The sequence below is a fragment of the Sebastes fasciatus genome, chromosome 21 (assembly GCF_043250625.1).
Source record: "Sebastes fasciatus isolate fSebFas1 chromosome 21, fSebFas1.pri, whole genome shotgun sequence".
Classification (NCBI taxonomy): domain Eukaryota; kingdom Metazoa; phylum Chordata; class Actinopteri; order Perciformes; family Sebastidae; genus Sebastes; species Sebastes fasciatus.
In genome coordinates, this window is record NC_133815.1 from 15,051,034 (window position 1) to 15,072,202 (window position 21,169).

A 21,169-nucleotide genomic window follows, 5' to 3' on the forward strand; every position below is an offset into this window, starting at 1 on the left:
TGACAGGGCTTCACACAGGAAAGCTAAACATATAACTACACATACTACACTCAGAGTTTTAGCTGCTCCTATCTGGCCGTCGATTTAGGGTCCCAAGGGCCAGCGGGAACATATATATGAAGTCTTTTATCCCCTATGCAATACAGGCATTGAACTCAGAATGACTGCACCAGGGAACACTTGTCATTTTATAAGATGTGCTCTCTTTTATTATTTATATAACTTGCTGCTACTTGCCCATTGCACTATTATATGTCGTATTCTAAATATATGTTTTAAGGGTGTGTTTTGTTACGTGTATTGTATGTAACGTTGCTGTCTTTGGAGAAGACAACGAAGTCAATCCATCTATATACTGTATCTAACGAGGATTGATGGATAGCGGTCGTCAGAAAGCTCAAAAAGCTAATTCCTGTAAGATTGTTAATGGAAAAGCAAAAGAGAATGAGTGGAAGAACTTTGCCACCCTAGAATAACAAAGAGAAGGATAGAGCAGAGTGAATAAAGAGTAACAGAGAAAAAGAAAATGAGATATATGTGCAGCAAATCAATCAAATTTGAAGCGAGGTGTAGAGAGCAGGTTGGACCTGGAGACAGGGTGACAGGTGGAGGGGGAGAGCTGGACTGATAGATGAACGGAGGACATCAAGGCATCATAATAAGGATAATAATCTTTTCAGCGCTCTCTGTGACCGTTTGCCCTCTCCTGTACTGCGCTAAAGCCCCAACCTGACAGGTATTAATCCTCCCCACTAACCTCATCAATACTGGCCCGCTATAGAACATACCCTACAGCTGTGTATGTGTGTGTGAGTGTGTGTTTCTGCATGAACATGCATCTTCCCTGCATCAAAAGCAAAATAGATTATAAAAACCAGTGAAATGACAGCTTTAGTACTGTGTGCGGAAGTGCATTATCTCCTGCCCACCATATGTGTCCGTCATCCGGCCGAGTGAGTGGCAGGAGGAGTCGGTTCTGAAGCCTGCAGGGAGGGATTATTATGGCTAGTTAATTTACAAGGTCATCTCTACCGACTGCCTCCGCCGTCCCCGCTCCGCTCACAATATCACCGTCGGAATTCATAAGGCAGCCATGTCCCTGTATGTGATTTTTCTGTTCGAGCTTGTTTGTTAAGCTCATATGCTCCGAGGAGAAGGAGAAGATGGAGTCGGTTAGGCTGTTGCATTTACAATCGCGGCGCGCTTCAAACAGCCGGCAATTCATTGTTTTCAGCGGGAGAATGACAGTAATTGTATTTTCACTGCCTGAATGGAGTGCAGATGGAGATAATCTTTTCTCAACTTCAGTTTACCCACTTTTGCCATTTACTGTGATGAAGACAAATTGAATGTTGAGAGATGTGGAAAGACAGATGCTCCCACGGGCATTCCCCTTACAATGAAGATTAACTTTTGAATAAGCGTGACCCGTTTTATGTGAATTTGGAGTTGCATAGAATTGTGTCAAGAACAGCTATCTTTTAAAACGACAGGAGAAGAACACTTCTTCACTATTTGACACGCATGCAACACAAGAACAATTGAAGGTAGACACACACTCAAGGACATTAACCTTAAAGGAGCAGTGTGTTGGATCTGGCGGTATCTAGCGGTGAGGTTGCAGATTGCAACCAACTGAAGCGTCTCCCGGCTGCCAAGCGTGTAGAAGAACTATGGTGGCTGATGCGAATGCCCTCTCTAGAGCCAGTTGTTGTAGGAGTAGCATAGGTCATTAGTGTGTAGAGTGTGTATGTGAATGGTGAAGCGAGAGAGAGAGAGCGGCAGCAACAGTTTCAAGTAACAGTTTCAGCGGCTAAGAGTTTCGTCTCTTTGCTTCTATACTCCCTATGTAGATATAAAGGGGTCATTCTAAGGTAACGAAAACACAATTCATATTTTCAGGTGATTATACACTTAAGAAAACATACTTATTAATATTATATTCCATTTCTGCCAATAGATCCCCCTAAATGTTACACACTGGTCCTTTAACACAGGGAATAAAGTCATTTACTCTGACAATTTAACCTATAGGGACATAAAACATATAATCAATTACTGATAAATACAAAGCAGAATAAAAATGAACAGGGTTTCCCCCAGGAAGTTGGTTAGCGGATAGCAGTCCTGATGTTTCAAGACCAGCTGGTCAGTACAAATTAACTTCATACACAACACAAATAACTTCAGCTCGACCAGACTGTATTGGATAAAACGTGTGTTCAACTGCCGATTATGAGACTAATCTCAGTCTGGTGTCTGATCTGCAGTGCAGCGTCAAGTATTTCTCTCACACATAAGCATCTGATTGTCTCTACTTTTCCCAACTTGTTAAAACTCTTCTCGACATTGCAGTGTGCTGCTTTAATACTGCTATGGAGCAATGTTTTTACATCCCATATGTCCCATTTTCGTTTGTAATCACAAACACCTGCATGAGCCACTGATTGACAGCTGTTGGCGGTAACGCACAAAGAAGTGTAGTAATGCGCAAACAAAGGCAGTGATGAAGAACACTGCTAACCATGTTAAAATGGATGTAAACAATGCAAGATTTTAAATATATTTTTAAACAAAAAATACATTAAACAGGTTTATTAGACCACAAGCATACACACAATGCATTTTGGTGAGAAACACTGGAAGTAAACACAACTTTTAAACAGTTTAAACAGTCGCCTCACTCATTAAATACATCGCCTTCGCTGTGTGTGATGTAGCGCCACTGCTCATTTCCCCCTGAAGCTTAATAAGGCTAATATAATTCATAAGCTTGTCATCATGTCATTCTTCTGACATTAGCGGAGGCACTTTTTATTTCAGAAGAGGAGGGATGCCGCTCTGTGGGAAACCCTGACATAAAGACATAGAACGTAGTAATAAATTAATAGTGTAGGATATTGTCAAAACAGGTTTTAGCGTAAACAAGATATTGAAAATGATCACTCATAAGATCTGCTTTCGTACAATACTGGAAAAGACCTTTTGCTTATCAAAAAATAGCAAGGATAAGTCTCCCATGATAAAATGCAGTTTGTGGTTGTCTGACGGATCTTTTATTACACCACAGTGGGAATGCAACCTAAGATTACGGGATGGATATTCGGCAAACATGTGGTCAGAGATGCATATAATGGGAAATGATACAAAATATAAGAAGATCGTTTTGAAAGTTTCTGTGTGTGTGTTTAAATGGCATGCAGTGTAAACAGAGCCGAGTAAATGATTGACAGACAGAAGTAACTGTTCTAGAACCTTAAGTCTGAAAACTATTCTGTGTGTGTGCGTGTATACACACACACAGATAATGACTGATAGCGTTACAGTCTGTCACCACCAGGCTTAAAGAAGAGTTTCTCTGTTGTTTTTTTTTTGAGTCATTGTTTGAAAAGTTTCTCAGCCTTTGCACTCTGTCAGAGATAATGAGTCATTTACATTCCAATCATTTCTTAACGTGAAACGTCGACAGCAGGTGGTGAGGGTTCTGAATAAAAGCATCGCCTTGAGTGTCTTATTTACATCAATGCAAATGCCTCTTTTTAAGCGCTCAAGGCTAGGATAGTTAGATTGAGACGGACCCCCCCCAGATGTCGGAATAATCATCCCTCTCTCTGCTAATCGCGTCTGCTTAAATGTGAGTCTGTGTGTGTGTGCAGGTGGGACACAGTGTGCTTTGTACTGCCGTTGTTTTCAGGGCTGTGATGTCTTGAAAGTTGGCAGTTATGCTTAAGTTTAAACTCTCCACCTACATTAGTTGTTACAGTGTACAGAGTGCAAACTTAAATATTCCATTCATGTCTGTGATGTGAAGGAAATCAGTTTACAAGTAGAAAGTCTTGATGATTATTTTACCCTGAAGTGCGAGGTAGGTAGTAGGTAGTCTTGTCTCGTCGATAACACCCCTATACAATTTTATATTCTTGGAGTAAATACCACTTACTTCAAGAAGCATTTTTTTTTTTTTTAAATGTCAGAAGTAGAACTTATTTTTTCTTTATTTGTAGACAGTCTGTGACTCCCCGTTTAAAGGTACCCTGTGGAGTTTTTGACCACTAATAGCACTGTGTGTGTTTTCATGAGCGGTTCCCATTTTGTTAGTATCTCGTTTGCATGAGGACGCACAGACACGCACACGTGGGCAATGTGAACCAGGCCGATGATGATCATTTCACACCATTCTGCTAATTGACAGTCGGTAGTATTGTGACAACAAAGGCAGGGAAGAAGACTGTCAGCCAGCATATGTGGATGTAAATGATAAAGACTTCAGACTATTCAAAAAATCAGCTTCACAAATGTTTTACATTAAAGGCCCTGCACACCCCAACAGGTGTTTTCAGTTATCTGGCTGATTAAACCTCTGCTTAGGTTGAAGATGGGCAAAACTATGCTGTGGTCTATGTGAGGTCGCCGGAATTTGAACTAATAGACCTTTTTCATAGTAGACATTTTTGCCAACACGTATACAGCAAATGCATTGCGTTGCTTCACATTCCAACCATATCCTATTAAACACCCATACTTCAAATGCAGTACACAAACTACAGCCTGTTATTTCCCTCAAATACAGTATATCATTCTCCCTACTCCCCCATCTCACCTCAACTCTACCAAGTATTCATATCCATTCATTCGCAGAACCGATCGAGCACTCAAATCAAAGTTTGTAAGCTGAAGCGCAAGCGAGAATTTCAATTATCCCGGAAACATGACTTTAGTTGGGTGGTGTTAGTGGATGTGGGCGAAACTCCAGATTAATTTAATTAAATAAAGATTCAACATGACCATTTACTTTAGTCTTTGTTGTTATTTGATAACCGCTAATAAATAAAACAATTTGTATAGGGGCAAGTACAAATTGACTTTGGGCAAGTAGATTTCTGACCCGGGCAAGTGAGTGCTTTTTTGTCAGTTTGCTTTGCCCCTTTGTGTAAATCCTGTCATGTCACCCATTGTGATAAATTCTGTCTTGTCTAGTCTCACATGTCACGTCTCGCTTCAATAAATAAAAAAAAGTGAAGAAACGTGAAGAAAAAAAAATTATCTCCCAGGGTACCTTTCTGCATATAACCACTGTTTCCCTTAGGCTTTCATTCACCAATAAACAAATAAATTGAGCGCTGGGAGACAGGAGCTCTGGGCAGTTGTCACAGTAGCAAACATGTATACGGTAGAAATACACTGTTCAAGTGCAAAGTAAACTTCCAGGAATGTTCACATGTGTAATAGACAGCTGTGACTGGAGCCTATTCTTCACATTATATCCTATTGTATTACTGCACTGTTTTTTTGCAACCAAACTAATAGCATGCACACAGGCATGTGGGTTTGGAGACATTCGGAGAAAGAAAGCCTATGAGACAGAAAACGTGTACAACAGTTGCCTGTCTCTTTGGTGCAGGCTTTAGTCAGTTTTAAACTAGCAAGTAGAAAACTACAGCTGATACTTTGAAGTTTTTCCCCCGTGTGTACCGCACAAGCCCCAAACTCTTAAAAAAATAGGCTTTATGTTCAATTTGAATAGAATAGAGGCCATGAAAGAGCATACATTTGCAAATAGTTTGCATCTAATTTAGTGCTGCTTGAATACCATTTTAAGAATGGCAAATAAGCACCTCATTTGTCTGTGTTTAAAATCAGAAAAGATAAGTGCTCTTTCACTTACTTTGCCTTTAAAGGGTCAAATCAAATTTACTTGTCTGTATTGTCATTTGTTATGTTTTCTATGGCAGAAATGTACTTTAAAAAAAAAAAAAAACTAGTTTAGAACTTGCAGTGATTGATGTAATGTCAAGGTTTTTATTTAACAAAAGCCTTGGCATTGCTGATGTTGGTGTCCAAACTATTGCTGTGTTTAAATTGCACATTGTTGTTATATTTTTCCTTTTTCTGTGAATTTGTTCTTGTGCAGTCAGCGCTCTGACAGTCAGATGTTTAAAGCAGCAGAACATTCATCTCTGGCTCACACTGCAAGCCTTAGTGCTCAATTCAATTCAGATTTATTGCTCAGATCTGATTTTTTTTGTTTGGCTCATCACACGCAGAACGCTGTCGTACTGAAGTGAACATGGAGGCCACTGATGTCAGTGTTTACGGTTTTATCTATAAGTTGATGTGCAGTGGAAGCCAGAGAATTTGTGAGCAGATGAGGATGAGGAAAAAGAGAGCAAAACATTTTTTATTATGGCTTTTTGTACGGGGCTGTGTGTGGATGCAGAGCCAAGAGTGGTGGGATTGACGTGAATGGCTTCACAGCGCAGACATGTTGATCTAGAGCGACTTAAAATTTGCATGAGTTCCGATACATCTGTTCAGACTGAGGTGTTATTTAAAAAAAAATCAGACCTGTATCTGATTTGGGACCACATGTGAAAGTGGCCCAAATCAGAACTGAAAAGATCGCATGGGATTTGTGTTGTTTACACTGTTATGAAAAAAGCAGATCTGAGTCCCATATGCACGAAAAAACAAAAACAGATTTGGGACATTTTAACGTTCAGTGTATAATAATATTGCTTTTATTATAAACAATTCTCACAAAACAAGTGTCTAATAGAATAAGTCAGTGCATTGCTATGTGTGGTGTGTACGAATCAAGCCAGCAGGCTACAGAAGCTGTCAGTGTTCTCACAAAAACCCTGGACCCCTTTTTGAATTGAAACCGCACCACAGGATGAAGAGAGAGCATCTCAGTATACAAGGCCCTATCTGAGAATAATTTCTTTGAAAAATCCTTGTACCCTGTACAACTTGCACTCATACACGGCAGGTCACAATTCTTAATGTCCAATGCCAAGTACCATTATTATGTGCCGATCTGGTTTGTATCTCACTCCTGTGGAACTAATCATAAGTGGTGTTTCATGCCTGATGTGAGGCTTTTCTGAATGTGATGAGTTTTTTTTGGGTGGGAGAAATGATGTTAGTGAAGTGTGTGGGGGGGGAATGCACCTCTGCATATGTGTAAACTGGTTTATTGTGACACTGTTTACACCAGTTTGAACTGGGTCTGTACTTGGTTACATTTTAAAAAGGCAGAAATGTGTCTCCAGTGAATGTACTATTTGTATAAAATGAATAGCACAGGCCTAAGTATCTCTCTGTCTATCTTTAGCTCTCTTGAGGGCATGTGCTGATGGAGCTGCCAATCACCTTTACGACATCACTGCTGGAGCCAGAGACAGGTTGGTTCATTTGTGTTTTCACTGATGTTTTCCTCTGTGCATGCAATTGTGTGGTTATGTTTGGGAGAAAGATGATCAAATTGAGAGTGCAAACTGTTTATTTAACAGCCTTGTGTTTGTGTTTGAGCAGTACTGTATTGGGCATTCAGCAACTCCGTGTTTGGTTGCATGTGCGTGAGTGCGTGTTTTCCAGAGGAGAAAATACACCCTTTTTTATGTGTTTCTGATAAAGTACTGTATGTGTGCATTCTGCAACCACATTTTGTTTGTGTGTGTGTGTGTGTGTGTGTTTGGCTAATGGAGGACTGCTGTCAGGAGATGGATCTGGGGTTCACCGTGTCCCTGAAGTGTCGAGGCTTTCACATTAACACGCCGAGTGCGAGCATGAGTGTGCATTTTGTCCGGGCGTGAATGTGATGTTATGTGTGATGTTGTCTGTCTACGTGCGACGGCATGCTCTCGCAATTTTATCGTGGTAACAACATTTTAGGTTGTAGACATCTGAGGTGAGGACATCGGGACAGCGTATTCTTGTCCTTGAGGTTAAGACTGAAATTTACAGCTGGAAAACCTTAATGTTTTTACAGCTAATATAGTGTTATTTTATGAATGTATATTATTGACTACACTAAAAACAGCACATGGGCTGTGGTTACAGGCCCTCTATCATATTTGCCGGGTCAAACACGTCACACTGATAAGTCAAAACAATTTATTGTAACACTACCACTTCAGGAAATGGCACAATGGTGTAGACTTTATCTGATTCACTGCAGACCAGTACCAGTGTTGTAAAACAACTTCACAAAAGCAGCACTGATTTAATAATGTTTAAAAAGTGTCGAAAGTTAAGTCTGACAAAAACAAACAAAGAGAGAAAGTGAAAGTTTTGTGCATTATAGTCCATTCCTAAGTAGCATGATGAAGAAATTACAAAACAACAACATGATAACTTTTATTACAGTATCATAAGAATTTGCTTGGAGGATCAGCCAATCGACATCACAAACAGGAGGTGGTACGAATTACACCCTGCAGTGATGACTCAGATTTAAGGCTGTGTATAGGCAAGAATCTGGCGATACGATACATGTCATGATACAGGGGTTACGATTCAGTATATTGTGATATTGCGATACTTAAGCAAGGCGATATATTGCGATTATTTTTAATCTAAATTTAGGAATAAAAGTCACAGTATAAAGGACACACCACTATATGCATAAAATCTGAGTCAAAAAAAGTTAATTTTGTTTGTGCAATCAGAACAGTGGGATCTGCATTTGCATTTATCACAGTCCCTGTAACATCCAACATCATAGCACTACTTTGAGAGGGCACATACACTGAGAGAGTGCATCTATTTGCAAATGACAAAGTATTGATTGAGTTCATCTCTGCATGTTAACTGTTGATTAAAAAGAGAGATAATGAATGAGGTCCTCACTAGTGCAGTAGGACAAACATGTATGCGTTTGTGAACACGTACATGTATTTTTTTTCATAGAATTTTCTAAATAAAACTAGTCATGTCTGTCCCAGAGTGCAAGTTTGAGCTTGTTTGCCCTTCATCGCTCATACTTCTGTCTGTTTGCGTGACACAGCAGATTAATTTTCTGACCCTCCAGTCCGAGCTCTGTCAGCAGCCTGTACAGTGGAGCTGACAGCCAGGCCTCCCTTTTACCCAAACGCTACCCGACCGCAACCCAAACAGCATCTGGTATGAAAAGCTATACATTATACAAGGAGGGTGGAGACGGGAGGGAGAAAAATAGCGAGGAAGAGGAGGAGGGGGAAAAAGAAGGGGAATATATTACGGGTGGGGATGCGTAAATCAATCACCGGCAAGTTAAGATGTATTTAACCCAACATTACCATAACTAATGGACTACAGAGAGGGAGAGGAGGGGAGGAAGGGAGGCGGAGATGCAAGTAATCAATCAAAGCCAAGCTTTATGAGTACTGGCAACACAGGCAACAGCAGCACTACATAATCAAACACAACATTAACAAAAACAACAAACAGATTGCTAGATAAATATTACTTTGAAACCAAGATAAAGTTGTTGATAGCAGAGCAGAGTTGTGCCTGTGTGGGTCTATTTGTGTTTCTGTGTATGTGTGTGGGTGTGCGTCTTTCACTTTTTCCCCCAAAATTATGTACAAATGAAATCGTTACTGGGACATTTTTCTACCCCAGATATCACAGTGGAAAAAACCTTTGTTCCAAATATCAAAACTGGGCTATTTTGTTTGTCGGATACATGCGGAACAGAGCCTGCTGGGAGGTCCCACATCTAAACTGTAGCTTACACATCAACAGACTCATGAAAGGATCAATCCCTCCCCAAACTTCTGCAAGTAATGCTGACAAATTGTGCTGCCTCACTGCAGGGGGAACACGTCGGCTTCTTCAGATCCAGTTTTTAAAACGAGAAGCCAGCAAAAGTGCTCCACAGTCTGTGCGCTGACATTGTGCTGGGGGAGATTTAAGTTATGTCAGATTTGTTGAGGGAAATCTAGGCATTTCATTTTGCCTGTAGGGAAACAGTGCCTGAGGTGGTGGAGGTGAGGACAAACCAGATTTGAAATCTGTAGCGTTACAAGGTTTTCTTTGAAATGTAAATGATGGCAAACCCCTCTGAAAAAGCAAAGGCCTTAATAAGTGAGGTGACGTGTTTGTATGTGTTTGTCCATGTATGTGTTTGTCCATGTCTGTCTGAGTGAGTGTTTCCATTGGAACATAATGAGGATAATAAATGAATGAGGATAATAAACTTTGCGGTCAGCCTCTACAGCCTCCTGCTCTGCCTCAAGAACAGAGTGGGTGGACGGCCTCCCACAGTTAAAAGAGAGGTGCCACATTTTCTGTCAAAACAGCCTTAATGGTAGTTATTAAGGACGAAGAGAGGAGGGTGAAAGTCAGGCTAAGGCTCTCTGTCTCATGATGAGTCAAGTGACAAGGATTCAACTTCATTGTATGGGGTGTCAGAAGACATATTCATATTGTCATACAAAATCCAGATTGAACTTGGATCCTTTAGCATATTTCTTATTCTCTTATCTCAGTTTCTCAGTCTCTTCAGTTGAAAGTGAGTGGCTGAAACATGTTTTTTTAAACCATTATGTGTTCAGAGCATTCTGTCATGTCCTGGCGTGTTTGCACTTGATCACTATGTTCAAGCAGCCGCTCAATTCTTAGAAATCCGGGGTCACTTATTTGTTCTTTTTCCTGGTACTGAATCTCAAGTGCAGCTATTACATACTTGCATGAAATTGTACAAAGTCCCATTATTGTGAGCGTATAAGTGTTGCTCATCCAATACACGCTCTTTCTCTCTAGATTGAATTTGTCTTTTACTTTGTCTTTCCCTATTATCCCTTTTTTTCTGAATCGGCTACTTACTGTGATAGCACCAGGCAATAAGAAGCAGTATTCATCATTGACATCTATTTATATATCTGTTCTGCACATATACAGACCTCTCCAGTTTGTGGGTGGTATAAACTGGCACAATCAGCCAGTAACTTACTCAGCAAAGAGCTAAGTTTCACACAGAGAACTAACCAAAACTCCACCTCCAGTTAATGCTGGGATTCCTAAGTACCAGTCAGCCCGCGGTCACAAAATAAAGTGTATGAATGCCGGATAATGCGCAAGGCAAAAGCTTTTAATATGAACGTTTAGGCATTTACATTGCAGTCTGTACTGACTGCAGTGAAAATGCATCTGCGTGAATATGCTCCGCTCAGAGCTAGTGACATAGAATAAAAAGCGAGAAAGGCGGGCAACAAACACAGGACTTTCAACCAGGAGACCAGTTTTCGAGACCGATGTTTTGCTTTGCAAGTTACGTGACGTTTGTGACGTGTTTTCCGTACTTATGTTACGTTGTTTGTGTACATATTGCACTTAGTTTACCTATTTATTTTAAGCCCAACCATGATGTTTTTCCTAAGCCTTACTAAATAGTTTTGTTGCTTAAACCTAACTGAGTGTTTTATTGCCTAAACCTAAGTAAGTGGTTTTGTTGCTCCCCTGCTGGTACTGCACCTTCATGCACGCATTGTAATATTCTCGCCTCGGCGAGGTAAAACATGACACTGACACGCTATCCTCTGGTGGATAGACGGGTCTGTTATACACGTGGGCGTGATACCCTGTTGTACCAGTAGGAGTAAAGTGCGTCTCAACAAGGCTTTGGTGAATTTGGAAACTGTTCTGATCTTAAGTAATGTCTTGTTTGGCTGTTAATAAAGTAAATAACAGCAGTAGTGTATATGCTTTGTAAGTCCTTTGCACCAGCTGTATTAAATCTGCCACTATATGAGTCAAATGTGTTACACATTTTGTATTATGTGCTTAGATTAAACATTATTTATATATGACAATACAACATGGTTTCTCCCTCTCTCTTCATCAGACACACACAAGGACACTGCCCTATCTACATGCAGTTGTAGAGTACATCTGCTCGCTATGCATATTAGCAGTACATGATTTAATTCTATCAACAGAACTATTATCAGTCAAAGAAATGCACCAAAATTGCTCTCATTGGGAGCCGAGACCGCCCGGCTCTCCTGTAAATCTAACCCTGTATCTTCCCCATTTTCTAAATGAAAATAGCATTTGGTCTAATTTGTGCATCTAATCAAAATCCCCTTAGAGGATAAGAAGTCAAGATATGGATGAACGTGGGAGGAGGTAATTGTACGCAAACAGAGTTTATAAAAAAGTGCAGCTGCGTGTGGGTGTAGCGTTACAGGAAGACGGAGATGTGTGGATCTATCCGTGTTTGACTATAAGCATGTGTATTATGTGGCAGAGATTTTCAGAGAATAGTTGTGTCAGCATATGATTGTGTATGCGTGTTGGTTTAGAGAAGATAATGCTTTTACTCAGCAAATGAGGTTGTCAAGCGCGAGACAACTTATTTTATAAGGCTTAGTGGCAAAGCGATATCTCCGACAGTCGCTCTCTCTATTTGTCATTTCATATTTTCTTATTCACATCTTTATTCTTTATGCTCACCAGACAGGCTAACGGCTATATGTGATGATTAATGTATTTTAATTATGTTAGTATCTCTTAGCGTTGTTGTGGTCAGTACCCCATGTGAGTTGAAGATTTCTAGGGCTGATAAGTTGATATTTGTTTAGAATATGTTTCAGATGTTTAATACTAATTATATAATCCATTCAGAGCTCCCTGTAGTGAAATTCACATATCATGTTTAACTGCTGGAGTATCGAGAATTGCGTGACCTAAAAACAGGGTCACAGGCCAACAATTAAGAGGATTACACTGCAAATGAAACTCATGGATCAGCTGATGACTGGTCTCCTCTCTAATTGCTCTCAGTGCTGTTACAAATGAGTTTTTTTCCCCTTTGCACACTCAACATGAATCAAAGTAATATGCTGAGTCATTTCTACAGTAGTACCTTGCTTAATTTATGATTTATGATCCAAAAAACACCGGACTTTCACCCAAGAGACCGGTATTCGTACCCCGTTCAAAACCAGAAGTCAACGTTGATATATTTTCACGTAACTTCCGTACTGAAGTTCTGCCAATTCCGTAGTTATTTTAACCCAAACGTTGACTTATTTGTCACGTAATTTCCGTACTTAAGTAATGCCACTTTCGTTATTATTGTAACCCAAACCACGATCTTTTCCTAAACCTAACCTAGAAATTTTGTTGCCTAAACCTAACCGAGTTGTTTCCTGTGAAGACAGAAGTTTATGTTTTGAAGAGATTGTATGCATGTAATGAATGGAAATTGACACATGTTGCAGGACATTTTGTAGGTAAACGCAGAAAATGAGGAATAACTTTCCGTAAGAAATCATACGAACCGTTGTATGAGGATCCGTTGTTTATTTGATAGGGACAGATACAGTATAGCTACATAGATAAACTGAAGACAGCTTTCGTAGCCAAACTAGTTTTCTTCTGTTTTTTTTTTTAGCTCAGATATTCTCTCAACACACTTGCTATGCTGCGGTGCTGGAGTGTTGTCTATTACAGACTGATTGAAAAGTCCCCTCTGTGTTTATTGCTCTGTGTTGTAAATTGACATGCCGAGTTGAGTTGATGAGCACGGGGAACTGGGCCTTGCCTTTTAACATGAGGGCTTTGCACTTTTGTTTGTACATAATGTGTGTTGTTAGGTTTTGTTAACTTTATCGTATCAGAATTGGAACAATTAATGTTAATTAAAATTACAATTATTCACCCCGCCTCTCTCTAGCACACCTAGTAGCCCTACGTGTAATTCGGAGAGTTAATAAAGTAAGTGTACGTGTGTGCTTCGGGGATAAAGAGTGTGTGGAATTATGACTATGTCTGGTTATTAGTCTCACAGCCTACGGGCATCAAGCTGATTAACTTTGGGATTAGACACCGTTCACATCACAAATCACAGGATCGCTGTTAGATGAACAAATCCAACTACACATACGCTTTCACAATCATGCATACATCAAAACCATTGGTGAACAGGTGTTTTTTAATTGTTTCATTATAGAGTAACATAAGCATTGTTAAAGACACATGTACATCAGCATGCAAGCAGGCTCACACTCCTGTGCCTTGCGGTCTTGCTAATTAGAATCTTTATTGCAGTGGGATAATAAGATCTCTGTTAGCACTGATTGGTCATTTTTCATAACTACCGATGCTGTAGTGCTTTATTATGAAACTAGACACGTATAAACCACATACAACTTGTATCTACGAACCAACAAGTCCTCATATTTTAATGACAAAATTAGTCATTTGAATGGTTGTTTTCTGGTCTGGTATCTCTACGGTGAAAGTTCGGTAAAGTTCATGCAACTAAAACTAGTTTGTTGGTTTCTTTTAAATGCGATCACAGTGGTTTCTTAAACATAAACTTAATTAGAATCATCATACAGGTACATACATGAAATTTGATCTCAGCATTTAACCCATCCTAAGCATTAGGAGCAGTGGGCTTCTGTAAAGCGCCCAGGGAGCAACTTGAGGTTCAGTGTCTTGCTTAACTTCGACATGTGGACGGCACGAGCCGGGGATCACAACACTAACCTTGTGGTTAAAGGACGACCCGCTCTACCCACTGAGCTACTGATGCCCCGTTTCTAAACTTAATGGTGTGGCTTCCAGTGCCAAGTCAGGCAAAAACCTTCCCTACGAGGTTTTGCGGCACAATGCCCACTTCTGCCCTTTTCTTCTGAGAGAGGACAGTCATGACCACAAGCAGGCTGGTGTCATACACTGTTTGTAGCTATACCTACGAAAAAGTAATGCACTGTAATTCGTATATATCCCATGAAATCAATTCGTATGTAATCCACGTAATTGTGAACCAGGAAGTATGAAGAGCGACAAACGCCACGTAGGGAGGAGGTCAGGGGGACCGCTGTTCAAACCCTGTGTGAGACCAGAAGTCAATATTCCTTTATTTGTCACGTAATTTACGTATTTAAGTTACGCCACTTCCGAAGTTATTTTAACTAAAAAAAAAACACAATCTTTTCCTAAACCTAACTGAGTAGTTTTGTTGCCTAAATCTAACCAAATTGATCTTTTCATAAACCTAAGTAGTTTTATTTTGAAAAGACTGGAGCGGAAATTGACACGTGTGTCGAGGTTTTCGTTGGAAAACGAACAAAAAAAAAAAAATCCCGTTGTATGAGGATACGTTGCCACTAGAGGTTGCATTTGGACAAATGCCCGATTATGTTGTTGTTCTGATGAGGACAGTCTCCTACAAACAAGTCATATCTTGTCAAAAGTCACTCGTGACCAGAGTTTGTCTCTTTATCTTTGCCTTAGAGTTCATATCCACGAGTCAGAGAGCTGAACGTGTCAAAGTGCTTTGCTTTGGCTTGTTTATCGATATGGGTCGTTAACGATGTCATCCAAAAATAATTCCTCCACCCCTTCACTGGCTCTCCTCCTCTGATTGGGAGATGGGAGGGATGAGAGGAGCAATCAGAGCTGCATCTCTTCAAGTGATGAAAAAGACGAGAAAAAAGGGAGACGAGTGTTCGTCGTGCTGTGGTTCAGGAGATGATGAAAGAGCATATAAACAAACACATTTTGTTGTAATTAAGTAGTCATATGGAAGGATGGTGTCAGGGAGTTTGATGGAAACAAAAGCAGGAAGTATAAGATAGTGGAAGAGAACGTTTTTTTTTTTTTTTTTTATCTTAATGAAGTGGTTAGATTGACGGAAATTGCCTCAGTTACGTCGAAAAGTAAGTCTTGCAGAGTGGAAATGAGACGAGATTGGAAGACGGTTCCCAAAGCAGCATGGGGAGGAGAGGTGGGAGGGAAAAAAAGCATGGTAAAGAGGATGCAGAGAGAGGGACACACACAAGTGGGGCTGATAGACAAACACATACACAAACACACACACACAAGCAAAGGTCACACAGCCATCCCCGCCACCCGGCACTCAGACAAACTGCTGGTAAAATGCTCTATTTCCCATCCAAATTAAAGTGTCAGTTAATATTAATGTGGAAGTGAAGACTGTCAGACACACAACACAACACACGCAAACAGCATTTACGCTCGCGCACGCAGACACAAATACAGAATTTAGAATCTCGCCTGGTCAATTACTAGCAGCCGATGGAGTCATGCACACAGGTCACAATCGGATGTGTACGTGTGTACGTACGTGTGTGTGTGTGTGTAAAGTGTGTCACGTTTCGTCCCATCTGTCACATGAAGGTTATTTCTGAATGGAGATGCAATTGTGGTGTACCAGGAGGGGGAAAGTGTGCATGTGCCTGCATATGTTTGTGCATATTGTATATATGTGTGTGCGTGTACTTTTCAGTGCCTGCAGTGAATGTGTTTGTGTTGGACAAGGAAAGTTTTTACCCGGTTGTGAAGCTCAGGTATAGGGTTGTGCTTGATTGTCTTTACGTGTGCTTGTGGTTCAGGGGGTGTTTGTGTGTGCGTGACAGTAGATTGCACACAATTGTTGTTCTGTTTGCTTTGCTGTATCTTGTTGGTGTAAATGGGAACGCCGAGGGGGGAGGTGGGGAATAATCCTCCTGTATCTCTTTCTTCAACCGACCGGAACATCGCTCTCGCCTCTTGCTGGGGAGCACACGCACACAATACACACACACACACACACACACACACACACACACCACCCAACCAACCATGAAATCGTAATGTCAGACCTGTTAATGCCTCTAGATAGCGGCAACTGCATCCCTGCGTGGTCTTCCTCCTCCTCTCACACACACACACATGAATGGAATAAACAGAGAGCTATCTGTCTCTCTCTGACAGGAATGTTCTACTCAGTAGTGGCTGGTAAATTTTTCGGTTGTTTTCACTGATATCTGCTACAGACCTTGTTAATTCCTACACCCTGGGAACGCAGGCTGCCTCAAAACACAGTTGTGTTTGGATGAATGAAAATGCATAGTGGAATTTGTATTCGGAGTGCAACGCCTGCATGCACGTGTACTGTATATTCCCAGACCTCCTGCCCAGTTTAATTTTCCCGTAGTAATCCTCTTAATTGCATGCATTAACATAGTATTTCTGCACAGTTTTATGTAGTTAACAACTAATATTCTGTATTACTTAATTTAGGGATCATTGTGCCTGTTTTCTGAGAGGCAATTCTGGGGTTATGTGAGTAATAAACCATGGGTGAATACATTTTTATGCCAATAAAATTGCATTTAGATTTTTTATGTATAAAAAAATGTGTGTGTAGGCTACATTGGCCTCACGTAAGCAAGCAACAAGCTTTTAAACCTACACCAGTTCAGGTTTGTTTGCTTCCTCCAGCACACATGTTCCTGTAAACATGAAAGTTAACATACATTTGTTTCATGCATATTAACTGCAGAATATATTATCTGTATTAATACATGCTGTATTCTTGGTTCATTACTTTTCAGCTTGTATTATTTATTATTTATAAAGATAGGGAATTTATTTCCTATTCTAATCATCTAAAATGGATGAAATGTGCACCTATTAACAAAGCTTAACTCTTAATTGTTGGACTCAAGGATGAACTGATTAGATTTTGGTGATTAAAGTCAAAGCCACTGTCTGTGACCTGACGTCCGGTCCATTCTTGTGAATGCGATACCTCAGAGAATTTCTTCAAATTTGGCACAAACGTCCACTTGGATGAACTAATTTGATTTTGGTGGTCGATGTTCAAGGTCACTGTGACCTCACAAAACACATTTTGTCCATAATTCACACATAAATGTCTAACAGGATAAAATGATGGAGTGATGACATTTTGGACAGACATGGATGTAAACTACAACTTGAGTGGTTGGCGGAGGTATACAACCGCAAGGTGGTAATTGTAGTTTATTTATATAGAGAGAATATAGTACATAATCAGCCCATGATTTGTGTTTTCTCTCCATTTTCCTCTTCACTTTTTTATTATTTTTTAAAACTTTGTTTTGCTCATCTGACTGTTATTTAACCCGGCATCGTTGTAAATGAGGGCCTGCCCTAAATGGTCACTCTGAGATATAACTAAATAAATTAAATTGAAAGCATTTTTTGAGCTACTTTTAAACGTATAAACTGTCGTGATCAACATCTTCCCTCAGCAAGATTGACAGAAGATCTATGGGGACATAAAATCTATAAGAAAATCCACTTTTAATCCATTTGATCCTCTAGAAAAATGGATTTTTAAAACCAGAAACAGTTTGACTTTTGGACACTTGGACATGATATTGGCAGAAGAATTTTGTTCTCAGTGTTGTTGACTGTCAATGTTCATGTCAATGTTGCCCCAGAATTTAAGTGGACTGCAGCAAACAAGTCTGTATTGTTTTCACTTCACTTTGCCCTCTAACCTGTATCCATATAAATAAACCCATTCCTAATCTATTTGTATTACCTTATTTCACCGTTTATTTTTAAAGTATACAGCACTGATTGATCAAATGTTTCCAAACCATCAAATCACACTGTGACCTGTAGTAATCAAACCAATATTTATCTCTAATGGAGAATGTAGTCACTGGGTGTAATGGAACAGGCCAATATCTGATGAACGCCAGGTACATCATGCTCTGTTTATTTGTGCGTGCATGTGTGAGAGAGATTGGATGTGTATGTGTGTGCTTTCAGATCAATCTATGTATCTCTGCAGTCAGTCATGTGTGTGTGTGTGTGTGTGACAGGGCCAGGCTCAACGCCACAGAGAATCACCCTGTCAGTCTCCATGTCTCCTCGTCTTCCCCCGGCGGCGTCACTCCCTCGCTGCACAGATCAAAGAGCTGACACATGCCCCGATGTCCTCTCTCCCCTTCTCGCTTCTATCTCTTCCTCACACTCTCTGTCTCTCTTGCAATCGTAACCCTCTCCCTCTGTCACTCACCCTCTCTTTTCTATCCTTACATCCAGCTTTCTGCCCGACTATATCAGTGGGGATTTTGATTCCATTACCGCCGAGGTCAAAGCGTTCTATGCAGACAAGGTGAGTGGAACACAACGTGCGACACACTCTCAGAGCTACAGGTGTGTACACACAGAGACACACTCACACATAAACAAAAAGAAATAGGACTAGTTTGGACTAAAAAACTCTCTTTAGCCTTGACAACTTTAGTAAGAAGTTGACTTTTTTCAACATGGATTGAGGATTTGCACTTTTGTCCACACAGGAAGGGACTTCTCTGTGAATCAACTTCCCCCATCTGGTACAAAGTGCCACCAAACGAAGACTTTGAGTGACTAAAAAAGTAGGGCTGTCAATTGATTAAAATATTTAATCTTGATTAATTGTCCATAGTTAATCTTGATTAATCGCAAATTAATCACACATTTTTTATCTGTTCAAAATGTATCTTAAAGGGAGATTTATCAATTATATATTACTCTTATCAACATGGGAGTGGGCAAATATGCTTGCTTTATGCAAATGTATGTATATATTTATTATTGGAAATCAATTAACAACACAAAACAATTATTATATTGTCCAGAAACCCTCACAGGTACTGCATTTAGCATAAAAAAAATGTGCTCAAATCATAACATGGAAAACTGCAGCCCAACATGCAACAACAGCTGTCAGTGTGTCAGTGTGCTGACTTGACTATGACTCGCCCAAAACTGCATGTGATTATCATAAAGTGAGCATGTCTGTAAAGGGGAGACTCGTGGGTACCCATAGAACCCATTTTCATTCACATATCTTGAGGTCAGAGGTCAAGGGACCCCTTTGAAAATGGTCATGACAGTTTTTCAATAGAGTAGTGTATGTATGTGGCAGTTAGAATAAGGGCCAGTTGGTAACATAGGTGATTAATTTCAATGTTGTGACTCAGATTATGTCCAATCCTGAATATATGCATGTTCAAAATGACCCTCGCACTGTCACTGCATTCAGCAAACTAAACTCTCAGCAACTCAACATGACATGAATTGTCCACTCAGCCTGAGTTTGAGAAAACATCATGCTTTCTGAGTGTGTGCGGGGTTACAGAGCTGACATCACGCTGCCTAAGTGGATAAGTGGCTATTCAAAGTTGACCGGGGTTTAATGGCTCGTATGATCCAGAACTCTCCAGGAGTTTCACCTGCAGTGACAAGAACATGCAGAGTGGAGGCAAATGTGCAGCCTGACCTGGCTTCAACTGCCAATGCACTCAAGAAGCATTTAGAGCCGGTCTTCAAAACTACCTCTGGAGGTGGTCAGAGTCACATTTTACAGGTATAATTCACTCTCTGCTGACCCAGGAACAGACAAACATTTTACTTTTAATAAATAAAATACATTCCATCATACTTATGACCAATTCTCTAGGACCAAAATCTTCTATCTTGAGGTCATTTCATATCTCGATAACGATATATATCATGATATACCATGTTTTCTTGTAATTCAATAAATAAATGGTCTATAATAAAGTCTATATGAAATAATGACATGGTAAAACCTATTTTCTGGATACTCATGTGTGAATTAAATAGCTGAAAAGTAGAGGACTTTCTCATTTAATTAAGAAAATTAGTGCAAAATTAACATAACAGTTTCAAGTGAAATTATAAAGAAAAATGAATAAATAGATGGAGCTCGTTGGGAGTGTTAACACTCATTTAACCACACCTACAGATCAGTGCAATTGTTGGATGTTGGACGTACTTGTGAAAATGTCAGATCAGTGGTCACAATATTAATACCCCTGTAGAAATAAAGAAAAAACTATAATCTGATTTATATAACCATGTTTATTATTCAGACTTTTCTCTGATCTTTGCTTGCTTCTTGTGTATTTTAATCAAATTATCTGAGAGGGAAAAATTACAACTTAAAAACGCAATACTACAATGAGGAGTTGCCAGGAGATATTTATTTATATTAATAATGGATCACAGGCAAAAAAACAACTGAGAATCACTGTTTGATATCTCTTGAGTTTAATGCACAAATCCACTATTTATAAAATATAAATGAGTTTATACAACCAAAAAGTACTTTATGCAAAATGTCTTTTAAGGATCTGTAGAGAGCATGCAAGATGTGGTGACTAGTGTCAGTTATAAAAGACTATAATCTTCTATAATAAAGAGTTCCGTGTGTTTACTTGAAATGCATTTTAACATATAAATGTATTCTACAAAATTGATATATAAACACAGTCATCTTCTGATGACATCCTCCATCATAGCCTTTGCTCCCTGTGTCCCTACCCAAAACTGTCCAAGGTCATGAAAATAAACTGCAAATTCATCAATGAAGTGGCTTAATGTTAAACCAGAACATGTGGAGGAGAGGTGAAGCTTGGTTAAATAAATGATAAATACAGGGTAAGGTGTCACATAGACACAAAAACACCTTCGAGGGAAGAAAATACAGTGACTGCCTGTGTGATCTTTGTGCTGCTGTGTGTTACTGTGATCATCCCCGCTCTAATACATCCTGTTTACAGTTGGAAATACAGATCCAATACTTCACCATGCATGC

The 21,169-nt window shown here is 39.8% G+C and overlaps 1 protein-coding gene across 4 annotated transcripts in view; it reads left to right on the forward strand.

Moving 5' to 3' along the window:
- The window catches only part of tpk1 (thiamin pyrophosphokinase 1), a 76,398-nt gene that overhangs the window by 14,458 nt on the left and 40,771 nt on the right, over positions 1-21,169 (forward strand). For all 4 annotated transcript variants that reach the window (XM_074622126.1, XM_074622129.1, XM_074622128.1 and 1 more), the window contains 2 exons: positions 7,115-7,184; positions 18,604-18,676. In XM_074622126.1, coding sequence (XP_074478227.1) covers positions 7,115-7,184; positions 18,604-18,676 — 143 coding nt within the window. The remainder of the gene's footprint in view (positions 1-7,114; positions 7,185-18,603; positions 18,677-21,169) is intronic.